Source organism: Telmatherina bonti (genome assembly GCF_933228915.1).
Source record: "Telmatherina bonti genome assembly, chromosome: 9".
In the NCBI taxonomy this organism is placed as follows: Eukaryota; Metazoa; Chordata; class Actinopteri; order Atheriniformes; family Telmatherinidae; genus Telmatherina; species Telmatherina bonti.
Genome location: NC_136627.1, coordinates 8,892,841 through 8,913,707, shown reverse-complemented (window position 1 = coordinate 8,913,707; position 20,867 = coordinate 8,892,841). Strand labels below are relative to the sequence as shown.

Genomic DNA, 20,867 nt, shown 5'->3' with positions numbered 1-20,867 from the left:
AGACTCTGGTAAAGATTTACTGTCAACCAGTAAAGGATGTGTTACTCCCATGTTACCATGACAACTCATGGTTTGTCCTCCACTGAGCATCCTGTAATGTGAAACCTCAAGAGGGCAGCAGCTTCCAGAGAATCTGACGATGCGTCACTCATCCTGTAGAGATATTTCCAGATGAGAGAAGAGCTGTTAGAGAGCAAAACAAAGCACAACTTTCCTTCCATTAAACTGCTCTGCAAAGGCTCCCTCTTCTGCAGCCGGATCGACATCTTCCAGCTTCCTGTGGAAACTGGAAACTGCCGCAGTGTTCTGTTATCGGAGCAGGATTGCTGCTGGCCGAGTGGGAACAAACGTCAATGAAATATTAGCAACTTCCTCTGCTGCTGCAGAGACAGCAGTTATTAATAGCAGGGTTATTTTCAGGCAGCACTTGTGAGATTTACTCATATGTGGCCCAAGCTGAGCCTCCGTGTTAGATCTGGTTTCAGGACTGCACCATAAATAAACAGCAGGCTGGATCTGGAAACAACAACCCTGCAGGGTCCAGGTCTACGCTGCACCAGGGCCACATCAGAACCATGCGCTGTGTTCAGGAAACCTGGATGTTTTTGAGATTTATCATCCAAACCAAAGCTGTTCAATATCACCAGTCTACTGATGTTATCAGCTGATGTTAATATGGAACATCGGAAATGATTGCTTTCGGTTTTTACTTTTTTAATGACACAACTTTTACACAATATTCACATATTTTATATCAAACTCTTCAACTGTGTCTCCTCTAACTCAAAGGGAAAAATGTATAACAATATCATGTGTAGTTTCCTGAATAGCTTTGTTTGTTTAACACAACTCACTCCAAAAATATTGGTTGACATCAGTATCAGAAATTAGGAATTGGGCAAAAGCAGTAAATCAGGCATCATTAAAAAAAAAAAAAAGCTAATATCGAACATCTCTAACCCGAACGTCTTAAAATACTGTGGTATTTTTAACCATTCAGAGAAGGAAAATCAACATTTTCATGCATCATTTGATGCATCATGCATTATTGTCTTTCTCTGAATGGTTTATTTTATGGATAAATTATTTCTGAGCTCCAGCTATTTGAGATTTTATACATTTTTATTTCATATTTCAATCCTTCCTTTATTTTATCACATAATCCAACTGTCCTTAGTACTTTTTATAGTTCAGTTTTCCACTTTTCCAGACTGGAAAAAGAGCAGCGAATGTGAATGAGACCTTTAACAAGAAGGCGGTGTAGAACTGAGAGAATAATGAACAGATCATTACAACTCTGTCATCTCACGTCAAAGTAAAAACAAATTCACAAAAACAACCAGCCAGTAGTACTCCCTGTGGCACACACACTAACTTCATGCTGCACTTGGGCATCTGGTAAAAGTCTGTTTACACTGAATATTTGTTCGAATTTGATCATGATTGATTACTTGAGGTGGCTCCTGAATAAGTCTGTCAGATTGTAGAGGTGGTCTATGACCCCCCAGGAAACCCCCGCCAAGACTAGAAATATGTTCATTAGGGGAAACCCCCAGAAATCACTAATCAGCTCAGAGTCTGCATGATGTGTTTCTACCAGGATGACAGACACGTTTCAGCTTCAGCTGTTTGGAGGAGACTGTTTAACTGGGAACACCAGTAGCGGACCAGTGGGAATCTGGTTCCTGGGAAGCAGTAATGGTATTATTACTGCAACGTCTGCAGTAAAACCGTCCCACCTGCTTTGGGCTGTTGTTGGAAACAGTAAAATATGTAAAACTCTTCCAGGAAGGGTAAAATATATTCCTGTGAGATTTGGCAAAACATTGCAGGTGATAAATATAAATATAAATATAAATATAAATATAAATATAAATATAAATATAAATATAAATATAAATATAAATAAATTAAAAAAAATAAATAAAAACATAAATATAAATATAAATATAAATATAAATATAAATAAATAAAAAAATATATAAATATAAATATAAATATAAATATAAATAAAAAAGTGCAAAATGAAGAAATGTGGAACATCGATGAGAACTGCAGGTTGAACGTTTTATTCAAGCAGACAAACTGTTCCTTCTGCTTCGTTTACACACACAAAAGAGAGGAAAGACGTTTCACTCAGTCTGAAGGACTTTATGTCTTTGATACCAAAACTACGATAAATTCCACTGAACCCTTTAAGGTCCTGGTCCACCTTTAGAGGTGAATGTGAAGTTATTTTGATGAATTTCTTCATAACTTATAGGAATAAACCTGCCTGAGCATCTCTACCAGCTGGTTTCTTATAACACTGTTGTTTCAACCATTTTACTGTCGTAATGTTAAAAGTGTCCAGATTACCGTACTGAACATTATTTATGGATTTATCTCTGAGCTCATACAGCTGATTTAAGATATGTTAAATTTCATCCTGTTCAGTTTTCTTTATTTGCTTCTGAACTCTGACCATTTTTTCCACATGAAATATGTTACTCCTCCAGACATTTACAGAGATGCTTTACTTTGTCTTTTACATTATTTGACCTTTTTTTTAGTTTTGTTATTTTATATATTCTATAGAGATATTTCTAAAATAACATATTGTCATATTTATATAATATAAATATCCTTTAAAATGAACTAATGTCTTTATCATGTCCTGTTTATCACTGATGTAAAGCTGGTAAGTATCTACGTGGATATATGATATTTCATACTATATTGTTTATTCTTCAGTGAGTGGCAGTGTGTTGGGTGGATCTCCTAATGTCCACTGAAGTGGCAAAAACATGCCATCCTCACCTTATACTAGAAAACAGCCTTTAAATAGGCGTCCACTGTGTACATGTTAAAATGTTTTATTCACATTAAAGCCACCATGGCTTCAATTGATAAAAATAAAAACACAAACATGCCAGTTCTTGGATTTCTCCTTTGTTTGCACTGAATACAGGATTTAATTTTCCACTACAGCTTGTTAGTAATCTGTTTGGTAATTATGTACATTTTTATATAAATTTCTTAAATTTGTAATCTTGTTAAAACTTGAAGTTAACTCTAAAATGTAAAAAGCTGTTCAAAAATAATAAAATTGAGTGGATAAATTCATATCAATTTGTTACTTGTTACTAATTTTATTAAGTTTATTATACCAAAAGTTTTTAAGTTGGTTCTATCTAATTTATTAGGAGGTTCTGATAGACTCCACTTAATTTTTTAGCATACAGAGAAATGCATATTTTTAGGTATTCTCAACTCAAAATACCAGTTAGTTCACTAAACTTTCAAAAGTTGCTTGGAAAATGTTGCCTTAATTTTTTCAAGTTTAATTTAATTTAATTTAATTTAATTTAATTTAATTTAATTTAATTTTATTTAATTTTATTTAATTTTATTCTATTTTCTATTTATTTTTTATTAATTAATTAATTAATTAATTAATTAATTTATTATTGATCAGGAAAGCTGGTTCTGTGCTGGGAGTAACTCTGGAGCTGATTGTCCAAAGAAGAATGCTGCACAAGCTGATGAAGATGATGGAAGATTCTTCACACCCTCTCCACAACACAAAGTGTGTTCAGAGAGAGGTTTCTTCAGGTCCGATGTAAGACTGAAAGATACAGGAGATCATTCCTGCCAGCCGCCATCAGCCTCCGGAACAAGACCTCCTCAAATTAATTATTATTATATACTACAATATTGAATTTCCCTTTGGGGATTAATAATGTATTTTTCATTTCATTTCATTCATTTCGTTTAAGAAACGGTTTTAACAGTGTGGACACGATGCAAAGCGTTAAAGCAGAGTTTTAAATCATCAATTAGATGAAACTCAGTTTCTTCATCAGTCTTCCCAACGGGATCCACGTCTTTATTTTACTGCAGATGACAGGAAATAATGTGAGAAAATAAAGAATAAACAAATAATCAGTCGACATGACTTCATCTAGCAGCTAAAAACAAACCAGTAAGCCCCAGTTTGCTGCCACACAACGCTACGTTAAGACGCAACAACTCTTGGTTTGACTCAGGAGCCACATTTAAACTGAGAGAAGGAGGAACGTCTTGTTTCAGCGTGTGCTTGTGAATGCCGGTGTTGGAGGACACAGATTTCCTGTTGATGCCAGGCTGTCAAGCATGCCTCCAGCTGAGGTCAGAGGTCAGAGGATGTGTCTCTATCCTTTACACACACACACACCCCCTCCACACAGATTACTGAGCCATACTCACGCTGTTTTCATGCAAGTCACAGTGAGGGACCGCAACGTCAGATTTACCCCTCCACCCTGGAAGCCACCCGCTGACAGTATGGTGTGTGTTTGGAGAAGTGTGTTGACTGTCGAGGCCCCGGTTTATCTAGTCCTCGAGGACAGGAAGTGTGTCTATTCATGAGCACAAGTCCTGTATTTGTTTGTAGGGAGTCTGAGGGGCTTACGCGTGCCTCTCTCTTGTGTATCATAATGGACGCTTCCATTATAAACATGGACACTAAATCTACTGGGTGGCTGCTGAAAATGTCCGAGGCAGGATGCTGTTTGTAGGAGGAAACTCTTTTTACATTATGCCTGTGTGTGTTTGTGTGTGTGTGTGGTGTTCCTGCTAACACTGACTTGTCACCCATCCACGAAGAAGCTAAAATAAATCAATCAAATCTAACGTTATACATAAAGCATTTTTTATAACTCAATTTTTATTGAGTATGCATGAAGGATCACTTATTAAGCACTTTTAAACACCAGCTGAACAAAGAGCTGTACCTGACAGACATTACATGACAACATAACAATAAAGACCAAAAGCAGATAAACATATAAGGGAAGAAAAACCACAAAGTTTTACCAACTAAAATGACTCAAATGAAGAAGTTTTAAAAGCATTACAGCCAAGGACAAAAACGCCTTGAGCTGTGTTTCCAAACTATTCATAGAAAAACAACATTTAATGCGCAGATTAATAGCAACTAAAATCACCAATAACCATCCAGTGTTTTACCTCCTGAAGGATTTTGGATCAGAGTGACCGATTGGTTCGGTTTTGTTAAAAGACCTGAGAGGACATAGTGAGGAATGATTACTGCAAAACAAAAGCAAAAGAAAATCAGTCAAACACAGATCACTTTGTTTTTTACTTAAGACTCACATGTGTTTACTTCTACTGATCAACACGCACGCGTTTAATTCCCGAGGCACACATTAAAACACACACATTAGTAAGACAAAAGACACATCCTCTGCATGTGACAACCATGTTAAGACAGGCTGAGCTGCGTATCCTCCCCATGATCCCTGCGCCAGAGAGGCAACATCCTCTGGCAGCGGTGAGGGGAAGCTGGCTTCACTGAGACTCTGCGCTGTCCAACAGGTAACACCTCCACCACGGAGCTCCACTCCACAGCTGGTAAACACACAATCCCTGCTTTCTGCTTGTCTGGAGGTTACAGTTATCTAACAGGATAGAAGATCCTATCCAGAGATACGGCCTTTGTCTTTATCCACATGTAGAGGATACATTTGTGTTCTTAAATGCTTTTCTCATCAGTTTACTTTCTGCTTTCCAGGGATCTCTTGGGATGGTCTTCTAGACTCATTGTCTTTCTGTCTGGTCTTGGGATTCACCGACACACTTGTCGAAGGAAGCAGAGAAGTTTGTGCTTAACTCTGAAAGAAGTTAGAAGAAGGAAGCGCAACTCCAAACAGGATCATCGTGTTCATCTGCGGGAATACAGACGAAAAGGAGCAATGATGGAACTGAGGATCCAGCTGATCCCAACCGGGGAAATCATCCTTCCTCCGGGGAAGAACGGAGAAAACTACTGCCATAACTGCAAGGTCAGTTTTTTCTGCTTTGTTCTTCATCTCAATGGATCTTATGCTGGTAATTAAAGCTGAAGTTAAAGAGGTTCTCCTGCAGAGTTCAAGCTACATGGATGAGTGAATAAATCTGAGAAATTCCTGGAATTGTAGCAGAACGAGAACGCTGGGAAATGATCATCAGAGCAAGAAAAAAAATCGTATTTAAAAAGTTCACGAAATAATAAGATTGAATATTAGTTTAAATATTTTATTTGGCAGAAAAACAACTAGTTTAAAAATTATTTAACTTTAATTTAAATTTGTAAATGCATGAGCGAACTTCCTGATTTACTGAGAACTTCATGTCAAAGCAGGATGGTCTGACGACCTTCATCATCTGAAGCTGATGACATAAAAACATGCAAAACATCAGCAGGAAAAGTCAACATAAACTATGACACTGTGAGTGTATGGTGCTCTCTGCTCCATCTGCAGCTCCAGGACAGACTCCAGATGAACCTTAGAGCAATACCAGCTGCAGCTTCAGGTGATGGACGTTCAGACGTTATCTGCAGCTTTGCTTTGATTGGTGTTTCTCTGCTGGTAGAGTCCAGCTGTCACCTAAAACTCCTGTTGTGTATGACATTATGAACAAAAGTGAAGCATTATGCAAAATAAAAAAACAAACATTTTAACTCCAAATGATTGCAAACACTTCTTGACATTGCTAACTTCTTTATTTTTTACATCAACTTCTACAAAACAGTTGCTGGATTCGCTTTTAGAGGACAGTTCTTATAGCTGCTAATCAGTTCATTCTGAGGTTGAATGAGTTTGTTTTTATTGTTGTGTGATTGTTTGAGACCAGATAAGACAAAGACAGTCTTGCATGTTCAGGCCTCAGCAGCTGGACCTTAATGCAGCTCAGCTCCTGCTTGACTCTTTCAGTTTGCAAATCTCTTCCCAGTGAGCTGCAAACGGGAGATATTCGCCGGTGTTTTTGTCTCGCAAGCTGCTGGTGCTTCACTCAGAGGGAAATTTGAGGATGCGGTTTGTTCGTCGACGTGATGACGTTGTGTCCCCATCTACAGTACTTTGGATGTCTTCATGCAGCCACAATGATGAAGCTCAGCTTCAGATCTGAGCAGGTTGGAGTGCTTCTTAAGTTTAGATTAAACACATTCTGACCTCTGACTTTGTAAAATGGTTTTTAAACATCCAGTGTTTGTCAGGTTTGTCTGTGAGTGAAAGGGACTAAACTTCTGCTTCGGTTTGGATGAAAAACCCCCCACAAAACTCCAGTTTGAGTGGTATTTCTGCAAAAATGATGCATCGGTTGCTCTGAACTTTGGACATGCTGCGCGCTATGTGTCATGTAGGAGGGTGGTAACAAAGACAGCTGCTGTCTAATATCTGCACAGCATCTGAGGAATGAAGGGAGTGAGCTTTTTAAACGCAGTCCTCCCGTGGTAGAAGGCACCATTTGGTACAGTTACAGCGCGATCCACTGGGAAATGGAGTTGAAGGAATGTGACATGGTGAATGCAGCCCGCTGCGCCTGGTTACCGATGATTGGAGAGGCGAGGAATGTACTGTAGCCTGGACGAGAGGAAACGACAAAGACGTTCCTGTACACAGCTTCATTTGTTCCCCTTTCCACATTCCTCCAGGGTCACATCACCCTGCCTCTTTGGACGTGTGTGAAAGGTGTGTGTTGGGGTCTCTGACCTTGTCACCATTTGAAATGAACATTTTATTAAACATTTTGTTCGTGATTACATTTTTTTTTTTTTTAGATAAATCTGGAAAATGTGACATTAATAAACAATAAAGAAGCTTGTGTTTAAGTGCAGGTTCCTCAGGAGGAAGACGGGGGTCTGGAGGGTGAGTGTCAGGACCGGCCTTTCCGTCAGCTGCAGTCTGACTGTCGAACATGGCCTTGTCAACAGGATACAACCTGTGTGTGAATGTGTGTGTGTATGAATGCTGCATGTTGCTGTTTAATGACTGGATCACTCCCCCCTCTGGCTGAGGAGCCTTATTGCAGACTGAGCTCACCGCCGTAGAGCCGTATGTTATAGAACTGCAGTGAAATCTGAGAGGAGACACAAGGTCTGATCCAACTGTGTCATCACATGAGGAACCATCATCATCATAAAGGTCAAGAGCTCAGAGTGGACAAGGGGCGGAGCTAGAGGGGGGCGGCATTGCCCACCTCTTCAATCTGACTGGACAGCCGGTTGATTGACAGGTCACAGAGAACAGAAACATCTTTCCAGACACGCTTGAATCACTGCATCACTTTAAGAAAATTCAAGTTCACTCTTTAAATATATTGTCAAATGTTTTAATATATCAAATTATTTAATATAGAGCTTCAACTTTCTAGGAGAGATTTCGTCCCCTAAAGTTGTGAACCTGATATTAGCATGAAGCTATGTAGCGGTGCTAATCCAGTTCTATGGTAATACTGGATTATGCAGGGAAACCACGTTGTTTATGGGGTTTCAGAGAGTGTATGAAGTCAACATTTTCATACTGGAGCTTAAAATAAACATTAAGAGTCCAGGTTCATTTAAACAGGAGGCTAGCAAAGCTGTTGGTTGATTTAAAGGGACTACAGTTTAAAAAAGGGGAGAAATTTGATCCTGTGGACACTGATTTTCTTTATTTTCTATATAAGAATGAAGAGGAAGGGAGATATTTCTGGCTTTAAAAGAGGAATGACACAGATCAGGCATAGTGGTTTTCCAGACAAGCTACTGATCCATCTGCTAACACAGTAGTTCTTCAGCAGGGCCCCCCTTTCATCAACGACAACAATGTCAAGCCCCCCGTCCCGTCACATAAACCAAAGAAACATACTAAGAAAACCACGTCCGTATCAGTAATATGACCCATTTTCTGCTTTAGTGTGAAACGTTTTAAACCAGGGATCTCTTCAAACTTCTTCAGGTGAGCCAAGTTTTCAATGAGATGGATGCTGCTTTAGTAAAACAACTCCAATAGATATGACATCTTATTTTATGGTTTATTTCTAAAGCAAACTACAGGATTTTCTTTGTATTCAGGATGAATACAACACCACTCCAAGTGGTGTTGTAACTTGTTTGGTTTCATACTTCATAATATTAGAATATGCTATTGGGATACATGCTTAAGACTGTGGTCTCTTCATTACCCATCACCATCATTATTACCATTACTTGACTGTTATCTGGTCAAGCAGGAGCAGATATGCTGCATCATATTTTCTTCTCTTTTTTTAGTACTTAAAGTCTGTTGTTGATTTATCATGACTGGTACTTTTACAAATTTGTCCAGTACCAAAACTCCCAAGTTTTATTTAGCCTTGCTGCGCCCCCTTTGTGATAAACCTGGGCCCCCCCTCGGGGGCCCGCCCCCCAGTTTGGGAACCACTGCCCAAAAGGACCACCTAGTAGAGCCTGTTTTGTATTTCTCATTTTGCCACAAGCAAAAACGGGGAAGTGTACCAGTATATCCACTCAGAGCTGCCAAGGGTTTTTAATACCCTTTCATTAGAGTCCCAGTCTCTAAACTTTGATATGCTGAAAACCACTGATTGGTCGAAAGAGTCGTTACTTCTTGCATCCTACAATTAGAACAAAGTGGAAACAGTTTAATAATATCGCACAGATTCTGTTGTTTTTTCACGTTTAAAACCACATGCCAAGTAGAAAGGACACAAACTGCTGAATGGAGACCATTCTCTATCTTTGTTTTAAAGTCATGTTCTTGGTTATACTTCAGTGGTGGCATCGTGGTGTGATGACATCATGCTGTCATGTAGCTAACACTTTCCTAACTGGTTGATCATGAAGTTATGGCGCAGTTAGCCGTGGAAATGAGTGAATGAATATGTATTTTTTAATTTGTCATTAACTCCCCACCCCCATCCAGGATGGAGTGGAGATCCTACAGCCAAGGCCGGATTATCCATTGAGCATTATGGGCACAGGCCCAGGGGCCCACGCCCCCTTGGGGCTCATGCAGGGGAAACACCAGCATTTTGGACATGAAACTAAATGTACATAAAATCCAGATAGTTACACCACAGTGTCTAGTGTATTGCCACTGGTACCATTGGCTAAGAGATGTTAAAAATGTAGTTTCACAGTGTATCATTCCGTAGTTTCACAGTGTATCATTCCCACTTTTCACAATTTGGCGGTGGGGAAGGGGGCCCCTGGAACATTCTGGGCCCCGGGGCCTTTGCACTTTTACTCCGGCACAGCGCAGCATGAAACAAAAGCAGGTGCAGCTGCGCCTCCTGGACAGCAGATGGTAGAAGAGCTCCGTCAGCTGCTGAGGAGCAGATCCACGCAGGCTGCAGCCTGTCACGCCACGAGGATCTTTCAGATGACACCACGTGCAGAAATCCACTCTTCATAAACATTTAAAGGATGGAAAGTTCTTTCTCTCTTCATCCTCCACAGCTGAGAGTTGATCCTCCTCTTCCAACAAGTTTCATTTTATTTGCTTATTTTTCGTAAACATTTTTCGTGGACATTTGCTGCGTGGATCCAGTCTCGGTTCGGTTTTAGCAGGTTTATAAGATGCGACTGAATGACGACACGGCGCGAGGCTCCTGCTGTATAAATAAACTCTCCGCGCTCGTGCTGGACTGTGGGATGGGTTATTTTGTGAACTTCCTGGTATTATAGGGTGTGCTGCCCTTCAATGACAGAAAAGGAAAGGGGAAATGAGCACACCACTCCCACGGTGGGTTGAGGGGAATTGAGTCCCGGTCGCTTTGCGTCACGTTTCATCCAGTTGTCGGAGTTTGTCGCGTTTTACCTGCGGCGGAACAGCTGGAGAGACGGTCCCCAGACGCCACAGCTGGAGCAGAGCCCACGCAGAACCTGTGGGAGGGTGGGAGGGTCGGGACGAAAGCAGCTGACGGGACCGAGCTGAAAGTAGATCTGCGTCCGGACGCACAGCGCGCGCCGTGTTTCTCTCTCCGGCTGATTCCAGGTATGTTTTCTGTTTTCTGCCAGAACCAAACTGGGATGTGTGTTACTTGAATGTGGATTCTACTCCACTTACTGGACTCTTAACCTCTCTTTGGACACTTTAAGTGAAAGATGATCCGGTTGAATCTGATACTTCGCAGCATGTTTGGAGAAAACTGGTGGTTTTGAGGCTGCAGTATGAAATCATTCAGGTCCTAGCTGCCTCTGCATCTAATGAAAGACTTACTCAGCATGAGTCAGAAGGTCTGAACCTCCAGGTAAACACCGGCCAACTGACCTCATCCCATCTCTGGCTGGGTTATTAGACTGTGGAGGACTTTGTCTAAGTCAGAGGTTTGTGACCAGACCTCAGCTGTCTGTGGACACAAACTGGCAACCCTCCACCAACCAGACACTTCACTTGCTAATATGTGTGTGTGCTCTTTAAACATGAAAAGCATTTGTTTCCCTCTCCTTTTTGACCTTATGGACTCATGTCTGAAACTCTTAAAAAGCAACAGATTTGATGAAGCTCCAGGAAAAACAGAGTTTTCCAATAACCTTCATCCTGATGAGCGAGCCGGTGCTGAAGGTAACCTGGAGGTCAGGACCTTCCAGCCTTCAGACCGCCTGCAGCTGCTCTCATTTAAGCTCCTTTAACCGACAGCCTGTCTCTGAGGGTGATCGGCTTGCATCAGAACCAGCAGCAGTGCTGCGTTCACTTGCGCTGCTTGTCTGTGTGATGTGCAGAACTTTTCAACGTGATGATTGCAGGATGCTCTGGGACCAAACACACATCAATGTGATCAATACATTTTTCCGAAGCCCTCCCTGGTTCTAGTCGCTGTGCTGGCATTCGCTCAGCTGCAGCTTCCACTAGATCCACGTGCCGGAAAATAACTTCACAGAAGTTTTTTAGGCTCAGCGTGGGTTCTGAATCTTTGTGATATTTCTGGTTGGTAGCAGGGAGAGCAGCAGCAGTGGGTTCCTGCTCCTCCATAGATGAGCGTTTTCTTTTTTGGCTCAGCTTGTGCAAACACAACTCGGCATGAGGGTCCTGAGTGTTTATTTGAGATGATTATCGATGATAAAACAAGATGAGATTATCTTGCCCTCATTCTCACTTCATTCATCTTCCAGGCTTTTATCTGAATATTAAATCTTATCTGACTTAAATCTTCTTCTGCTCCACATGGAGAAGACGACAGATTCCAGGAGACGGTTTTACAGAAACACCTAGATGTGTTGTGGACCCAGAATGACCTGAATCTACATTAAGAACATTTATTAGGCGGTTATAGGGGCAGCTGTTGGCAAGGTGAAGGTTTTCCCAGTCATATTATACCAGCTTGCATGTCAGGTGGATCCTGGGAGGAACTCTGTAGGACACACCTGACCGATGTTGGCCACATCTCATCAGGAAACACACATGACGGAAATGTTCAGGGGGGGCGTTACTGACCTTGAAATGTGAGCCTGCCAATGTCGGCTTGCAGCACGGCTGTTAGAGACGGCGCTGTCATGCTGAGGGAAGTTTACACTTCACACACCCTGAAACGCGGGTTTACAGGTTAACAGGCTGCTGTTAGTCACAGAGTCGTCTGTCCTCCTGCTTCAGGAGGCCTCCGGTTGTCCCAGCTGCTGCAGAAGACGATGACTGGTCTTAATTACTCCACATACAGAGTAGGGGTGCGACGATATGCTTTTGTCTCAATTCGATTTGATTTTTTTGGGTGCCGACTCGATTTAATCTTCAATTTTGCTGATTTTTGTAGATTAAAAAAATGTATCAAACTTATTTTTGCTCATCATTTTTTTTAATTTTAATAAAAACAACACAGTATAATGCCCAAGAAGACAAGTAAAAAGATAAATAAAAACGATAAAAAATTACATAAATTTTTATAGTAGATATAATTTTTATTTGAAAAAAAAAAGATTTTTTAACAAAAAAATCGATTTTAAATTTGTAAAACAAAAAAATCCCGATTTTCAATTCAATTTTCCCACCTCTAATAAAGAACAAGAATAAGAATTATCCTTTTCAAGTGGACATGTCTTGTTTAAACCTGGTTTCTGTGTTGATAACACTAAACACAGCCGCGGCGTCAGCCCGAGCCAGAACCAGGATGATAGGGTCTGAATTTAACCGCAGGCTCAAGTGGCTTGGTGGACTGTGGACTTACGGAGGGGCTGATCCGTGTCATTCAGCCTGAAACGACACTTTCATCGCAGATATCTGATCTTAAAAGCTTTAAATGAGACTTTTCTCCACCTTGAGCTCGGAATCTGTTTCCTCCGTCACATTTTCACACAGTTTGCTGAACTGTGTTAGTTTTCATCTCTGGTGACCTACAGTGCTAATAACACGGCGGTAATCTTGACGTCTGTAAAGCAGTTTGCCATCTCTGCTTCCTGTGGAAGAAATGTGAGGAATGCACCAGAGATAAATCATAGATGAGGTTAACTTCTAATTGGATTAAGTGAGTAAAATGAGGTCCGCTGGGTGATGGAGCAGCTATTTACGGAGCATGTGCAGACGGTGACAAGTCCGGCTCTGCATCAGCGTTATTTATGCTTTGATATGTTGTTGTTTGTCAGATAGATGCAAATAAATTCAGCAAAAAGGGAATGGAAGCAACAAAGGCAGAAAGTTGGAATATGACTCAGCAAGCGTGGAATGAGGTGCCCCAGTTTGGGATATTTTCCCACATCCTGAAGCCAGTCCAGTGGTACGACAAGCACTGCCTTGCTGGGAAGAAATGTCACGACTGACTGCATCCTGCTTCTCTGCGCTATTCCAGCCTTGACTCGCTTGTGGGACTGGAAACCACCCTGGATGTGTGTCAAAATCAACGCCAGCTTTGCTGCCGCACCAGAAAAGATGGGACGTCCTCAAATGACAAAGATTTTACCAACACAGTGAAGATATGAGCACAGAAATGAGTTTTCCTGGATTTAAACAACCTCTTCACCATGAGAGCCCCCTGTTCAGAGAAAATCAGATGTTCTGCACACATCAGGAAGCAGCAATGCTAACATGTAGCATACCAAAATGACGAGTAGAAACTCAGCTTAAAGATACAACCAGGCGCTGGCGTCCAAACCAAACACTGAACAGTTATGAGAATGTATCAGGTGTCGTATGAAAGCAGAAACACTGCTGATTGGTCATGATACAGGACGTGTCCGTCTCATCACTATGGGACAAAAACTAGCCGCTACGATCACAGGTCATGTCCTACATTTGCTGTTTTATTCAGACTAAAAATTCTGCTAATGTGTCTCCAATCACTCTGTTTAACATTAACATTCCTGGTTGTTTCCATGGAGATGAAGGAGGTTGTTTCCTATCTCTCTGCCTTTGTTGTTTCCATGGAGATGAAGGAGGTTGTTTCCTATCTCTCTGCCTTTGTTGTTTCCATGGAGATGAAGGAGGTTGTTTCCTATCTCTCTGCCTTTGTTGTTTCCATGGAGATGAAGGAGGTTGTTTCCTATCTCTCTGCCTTTGTTGTTTCCATGCAGATGAAGGAGGTTTTATAGTGAACTATTCCCAATCATGGGCTTCACATGGTGCTTCTCAGGTGAATTCGGGGTCTGTCCCTGGATTCTCCTGTTGATAGAGGTGTCCCTCATCGGCTGATGGCTTCCTGAGACATTTTCCTACGTAACACCTTTATTAAAACATCTGTAAAACTGCTCAGGTTTACTTTTTACCTACTACTGCAGCTCAGTTCCTCTGCAGACATGACTTCACTGGAGCTGAGCTGCAGTCTGGTTTCCACTGAAAGCACTTTGCTTTTATTCCAGGAGGAGTTAAGAATGAAAAGATGAATTTTCTCTACAACCGTAACGCATCCTGATTTGGACGCTTCTGTAGTAACCTCCCACATCTCCGCTGTCTTTTGAGACAAACGTTACGCGTCCAGCCGTTGTATTGCGGAGATATGATTATTTATTTCGGCTGTGTGGTTCCAGACCGGAGGCTGGAGGAACGGGCCTCGTGAAGAACGATGAATGTTCTTGAGGAGGACGTTTGAGTCGACTGAGGACAGAAGTGCTCATTCATGTGCTGAGCATGTTGCTTCATAATCCCTGTGTTGCACACACCTTCCCATGCACGCTCAGATTAACCTGATGATACAAGATAACTGCTAATCCCACTTCATCTGCTCAGGAGCTGCGGGGGCTGCAGAAAGACGTCCCACAAAAAGACGTTCTGCCCTGCAGCTTTGTTTCAGCCTCTCCAGGCATTCTGTGGGTTTTTTGGGGGGAACTTGTGAGTGTGAATGTTTGGTTTCTTCAGGAACCTGATGGACGTTGTTCAAGCATTTAACCCCATAATAGCTACAACAATAATTCATGTCCAATAATAGCTATTTGTTTAATACTTCATGATGTGAGTCGTTAAATTCCTGCCCTGCTTCCCACACATGCAGACAGTAGGTGGTCTGAGGAGTAACATCACTCTGCTTTTCCCCATGAGCTCCAAACCATCCCATAATAGAACAAAGACACCTGTAAAGATCCAGTTGTTGAACTTTAATAGTTTGCGACACAGTTGTGTGTTGTTTAGGGCGGATTGAAGCTCCGCTTTGTGTTTAACGCCGCTGAAGAATCAGCTCTGAGGTTTGGTTAAATGTTTAAACTTGGCTCCGTTCCTGTTTTTCCGTTGCTTTGACGGCGGTGCCAGCACAGCTTTCTTCAGCATTAACCTTTAACAGAGTCTCTCCTCGGACGTCGGCAGCAGGGCGTGCAGGCGTGGCCTCGGGCCGAGACGGGGTAAATGAGTAAATGAAGGAGCAGTCTGAAGGAAAAGTACCATGTGGAGTGAAAGTGGAGGCCGACGCCCACAGCAGAAGCAGAGACTGAAGGAATGCAAACAGCGCTGAACAGGTTCCTGATGTCTAATTTAGATATCCGAGCTAAAAGCATCCATTCACGCTCAGCTTGACCGGCTCTGAGCTCGGCTCGTACGCATCCCAGCATGCAGCTGGGTGGTGAACAGCAGATAGCAAAGACTTATCAGACCGACGTGTGCCTCACTCAGAGTCCACCCCGGTGATAACCAGAGTAACCAGGCTGCTGTAAAACTTTGGGTTCGGCTGTTAATGTTCAGCAGCTTCAAAGTCCTCTGGCTGCCGTCCTGCGTTGGTTTCCCTTTAAGCAGGAGAGATTTATTACTGTGGAGCTGGAGTTGTATTGAAGTGGGACTACACAACTTTCTGACCTCTAAACTGTGTTTCTGATTAGTCTTACAGTGGCGGAGCGAGACTTGTGTGGACTTGATTGGGGGGGGGGGGGGGGGGGGTTATAACACACACTCACATCCACTGCTGTGAAAACTGTGGTCACTTTACAGAAGAATAAGAAGTAAAACCTTTTGGCATTAAATTTATTAGTGGTTGGGATTCTCACGGGGGTCGCCAGATGTTGCTGTCCTTTCGGTTTTTCTCCCAGGAGGGGTCACCCCAGCGAGTCATCCAGCCTGTACGGAAGCCCTACCCGCACTCTTTTATTTTGGTACGTTTGATGCTGAATGCGCTTCCTGATGCGACCTCCTTCTATTGGGGCTTGTGACCGGCCCTCGGAGAACACTTTGTGTCCATCCCGCCGCCGGGGGGGGGGGGTGGGGGGGGGGGTCGCTGGATAATCGATAAAACACAAACGTCCCATAGTTGGGATTTTTTCCATGGCTGTAAGAATTAAACCATCAAAGCGGAAATAGATATGAGAAACCAGCATCTTCATGTTTGAGCAAATTAACGAACAAACAGTGAAGTTATTACACGTCTCATTTAAAAATCTGAATCTGGCATCACCTCTGCAGGAGAATCTGATTTAAGGCATGTCGGTGCCTCGTCACAGCACTGAGTTCAGTCCACCAAAAACCACTTTATCCTCCTTATTCATGCAGAATAAGGAGTTTTCCAGCCTCACATTTAGAGGATTTAGAGGTTGCGAACACCAACGTATCTCAGGAACCACTGCCATGGAAAGTAGAATGGCACTGATACGACTACTACTACTCTGTTATCACAGTGTTGTGATACTACACAACCCAAAGTGAAAGAACTACGGCTGTCATAACGCGCTGATGCAAAGAGATTATTCTGTTGAATAAACACTTAAACTGTTTAGACGCAGCCGCCCAGTCTGAACATGACAGTGATGGGAGAGCTGCAGCAGCTGTCTGCTCCGTCTTTCCTCCCCCTCCCACTGGGATTCAGTTATCATGGGTGTGGCAGAAATGTGAAGGATGTCCTTACGGAGATGCAAACTCTGCAGACTCCTAACATGAAACTTTATAGTCAGAAATCTGCAGAAATGTAAATTACAACATTCTAGATTCTGGGTCAGTGGCATCATTTTGCCCCAGACTACATTTCCCATAAAGCCTTGCGCTAACATAGCCTGTTCCAGTGTTCAGGATTGTAACTGTGTGGTTACTGCTGACTGACTTGATTGGCGACACCTTTCAAGGAGGTTTTTTTTTTTATTCTTTTTGCCCGATGAGCGATGCTTTCTGTCTCTTGTCTCGGTTTCAGGGCCTTTTGGGATGCTGCAGGAAATCTGGGATAAGTTACTTTCTCCAGAGATACATCTCACATTTCAATCCCACATAAATTTCCAGGCATTTGTCAGGTCTAAAGTAGGAACTGCTGACACGTCGACTGCATTTTAATTGGAAGCCGATGGTCTCCAAGGAGCTCTCGTCCCCATCTGTCACCGTTTTAACCGTTTTTTTTTCTTGTCGCGTTTATCCATCATTCAAATGATGGATTTAGTCCTCCTCGTCCTGGTTGGTGGGAACACATGGAAAGGGACGCTGATAAAAGGAAGTGATAGAAGGAAAGAAACTACGTTTTGTGTCTTTCTGCCTTGCTTTCATCCAGCTGTTATTAATGCCTGATCAGCATGGAGGAAGTCTTTAGAGTAAACAGGAAATTTGCTGTTTGGGAATTTTGCAACTTAGCCCGGGTTGTTTTATCAGCCTGCAAATACTGCGGATGTGTTGATACTACATCCAGTTTTCTGATGATCAGTCACATCTGATGAAATACTTCCTGAATCGTTCGATGAACTTTAAACATCAGCTGCTTGTAGCTGATAGCTGGGCAGCTCAGAGAAGCAAAGTGAGCTGACTATCCAGATGTGTCTGAATGTGAAGCGAGCAGGAGGAGGAGCAGGGTTGTGGAATGGATGAAGAAAGCTAGTAAAGCAGCAGTAAAGAGATATTATCTGGGAGAACTGGGGTGGGAATGAGAGCTGAATGATCCCAGAGTTCCTTTTCGACGAGTCGCCACCTGCCCTGTTGCTGCTGGAAGCTCTGCCAACTGATGCAGCAAAAATATGTGTGTTTAAGTGTGTGACTGGATGTATGTTATAGGGTTTTTTTTTTTTTTTTTTTACCTGTTTACTTTTATTAAGACAAATAAAGTCTGGATTTATTTGTGTGCAGACGAGTGAGAAATGACACCTGAGCCGTTGTGACTCAACAAATTCTGCAGCCAAAGCTGCAATGAGAAGCTCTGCTGGGATTTTACTGGGAACTATCAGTGGTGGAGCTAATAATCCACCAGGGATGACACTGAGTTAATAAAATGAGTCAACTTGCTGTGGAAATGCAGGCCAAAATCTCCTTTCTGAGTGGGCCTCATTCACCTTTGCTTGCAAATAGTTATAAATGTGGTCATAAACCTTTAATGCCACGCTTATCATATTTTATCTTGGAAGCTCCTAAGTCTTATTGCATAATTTCATGGTGAAAAACTTTGACCAGAAACCTGTTGTATACGATCAGATACTTGTCTTCTGCTCTCTGGTGGACACCTTTTGCACTCCAACTACTTGGACATTTTAATTACACAGTAATAAACATAATTACCCAGTAATAACCATATTAATTACACAGTAATAACCATATTAATTATACAGTAATACACATATTAATTATACAGTAATAAACATATTAATTACACAGTAATAAACATAATTACCAGTAATGAACATATTAATCGGGGCTGCACGGTGGCGCAGTGGTTAGCACTGTGGCCTCACAGCAAGAAGGTCACTGGTTCGATCCTTGGCTGGTTTGGTCAGTGGCCTTTCTGTGTGGAGTTTGCATGTTCTCCCCGTGTATGCGTGGGTTCTCTCCGGGTACTCCGGCTTCCTCCCACCATCCAAAGACATGCATGATAGGTTAATTGGTCACTCTAAATTGCCCCTAGGAGTGAGTGTGAGCGTGAGTGTGGTTGTTTGTCTCTCTGTGTGGCCCTGCGATGGACTGGCGAGCTGTCCAGGGTGTACCCTGCCTGTCGCCCAAAGCCGGCTGGGATAGGCTCCAGCTTCCCCGCGACCCTGAATGAATGAACATATTAATCGCATGGTAATAAACAAAACTACCCACTACCTATGAATTTTTGGCTAATTATTTCTGCTCAGGCTTTAAAGGGTTTAGGTGTTTGTTATGGAAACAATCCACCAGATTCACAAACAGGTTGTGGAGCGTAAAATATCTTTAGTCTCAGACTGGTGACTACCAGAGAGTGCGCTGAAAGGATGGATTTGCTGTAGTTTGCAGCTAAATGCCTGGAAGAGGTCAGGAGACTTGCAGACCCTGTGCAAGCAGAGACAGGTTGAAGACAAATTATAATATTCCCAAAGGAACAAATTAATTTTAGATAATAATAATAAAGATGTGCACGCCTTATTATAAGTAATAACTTGTTTATAAATAGTCACACACTGGGATTTAAGTCATATAAAAGCCGATTTATGTACGAAAGGGTCCTTTATTCCTCTTGATGTTGGACATCAGCCTGCAGAACATCATCGTGGCGTCGGGGCTAAAGAGGAAAGTTGTTCATCGTAGAATAAGTTTTCATCTCTTTTTAGACACCAAACCTTGTACAGTTATATAGTAAAATAAATAAATAGTAAAGCTAAAGATCTCCTGCTTTGTCTAAACACGCCCAGCATGCTTTAACCTCCTGGTGAAGGTTAATCAGTGTTAGTAACTTGCAGATCAGAGCATAACTTCAATCTCCTAATAACAAAATAATAATAAAATAATAAGATTAAAAAATAGTAGATTTTGATTATGAAAGCTGACATTCAGCAGGTGGATGTGAGTGTTGCAGGTGACGTGGACATTAATGGAGTATCTTCTTGTTTTAAATGACAGGTTGCAGGTTCAGTCCAGACTGATGGTTGCAGAAGACTGTCCATCGGGATGGTGACTGTGTTGAATGAACGAAATAAAGAAAAATATCTTTCCTGTCAGGGAAATCATAATGTCAGAACACAGTCCACAATATTTTATTTTAAAATTACAAAATGCAAAAGTTATTTTAAAACTCTGACAAAAACATTGCTGTGATTGTAAAAGAACAGAAAAGCATCACAGACTTTGTTCCAACGCTCAGAGATTCTTTCAAATCAAATCAATCAAATCAAAGATACGTTATTCATCCCCAGGGGGAAATTCAGAAACTTTCAGAGATTTTCATGAATTTCACAATAAAGTTCGTAAGTAGGAAGAATAATAAATAATCATAAATCAAAATCGTAAAATATAACAACAACAACAACAACAATAATAATAATAATAATAATAATAATTAGAAAAGATTTATTTGTGCAGCGTTCGGTCCACTAGGCAGAATGTTCTGATCCGATGGTTTCAGAGTTTCTGCTTCCAGTCGTGGTGTTTTTGGGGATGGTGTCAGACACGCTGGTCTCAGCCGGGACAAACCGAGCACAGCGCTGTCGTTTCTAATCTGATTGATCAGATTATCGAGCAGTGTGTCATGGACCCTGCTCTTCATCCAGTCATGTGTGTGTGTGTGTGTATGTGTGTTTGTGTGCACAGACACTCTGCCTTTAGTTTCTTCTTCTCTTCACTTTTTATGACAAAACTTCCAAGACTTTAGGAAATGCCTGCCCGACCGACAGGCTGCCGCAGTGGAAAAGTGGGTGTGTCCATGAGTGCAGTGCGTCCCTATTTGGTGTGTGAAGTAAAAAAAAAAGGCAGGCTGAGTTTCCCGCAATGACTGCTGTTTTCTTTTGTTGCTTTGGTGTTCATCAGCACACACACACACAC

General features: G+C 41.8%; 1 protein-coding gene across 2 annotated transcripts in view; it reads left to right on the top strand.

Moving 5' to 3' along the window:
* Positions 1 to 5,342: 5,342 nt before the first annotated feature.
* The window catches only part of LOC306760474 (unconventional myosin-Ic-like), a 54,359-nt gene continuing 38,834 nt past the window's right edge, over positions 5,343 to 20,867 (top strand). Inside the window, exons 1-2 of one of the 2 annotated variants that reach the window (XM_079246329.1) lie at positions 5,343 to 5,394; positions 5,555 to 5,825. In XM_079246329.1, coding sequence (XP_079102455.1) covers positions 5,736 to 5,825 — 90 coding nt within the window. In that variant the 5' untranslated portion in view covers positions 5,343 to 5,394; positions 5,555 to 5,735. Of the gene's footprint in view, positions 5,395 to 5,554; positions 5,826 to 10,698; positions 10,785 to 20,867 lie in introns of those variants that run through there. The other variant, XM_079246331.1, reaches the window with a different exon arrangement.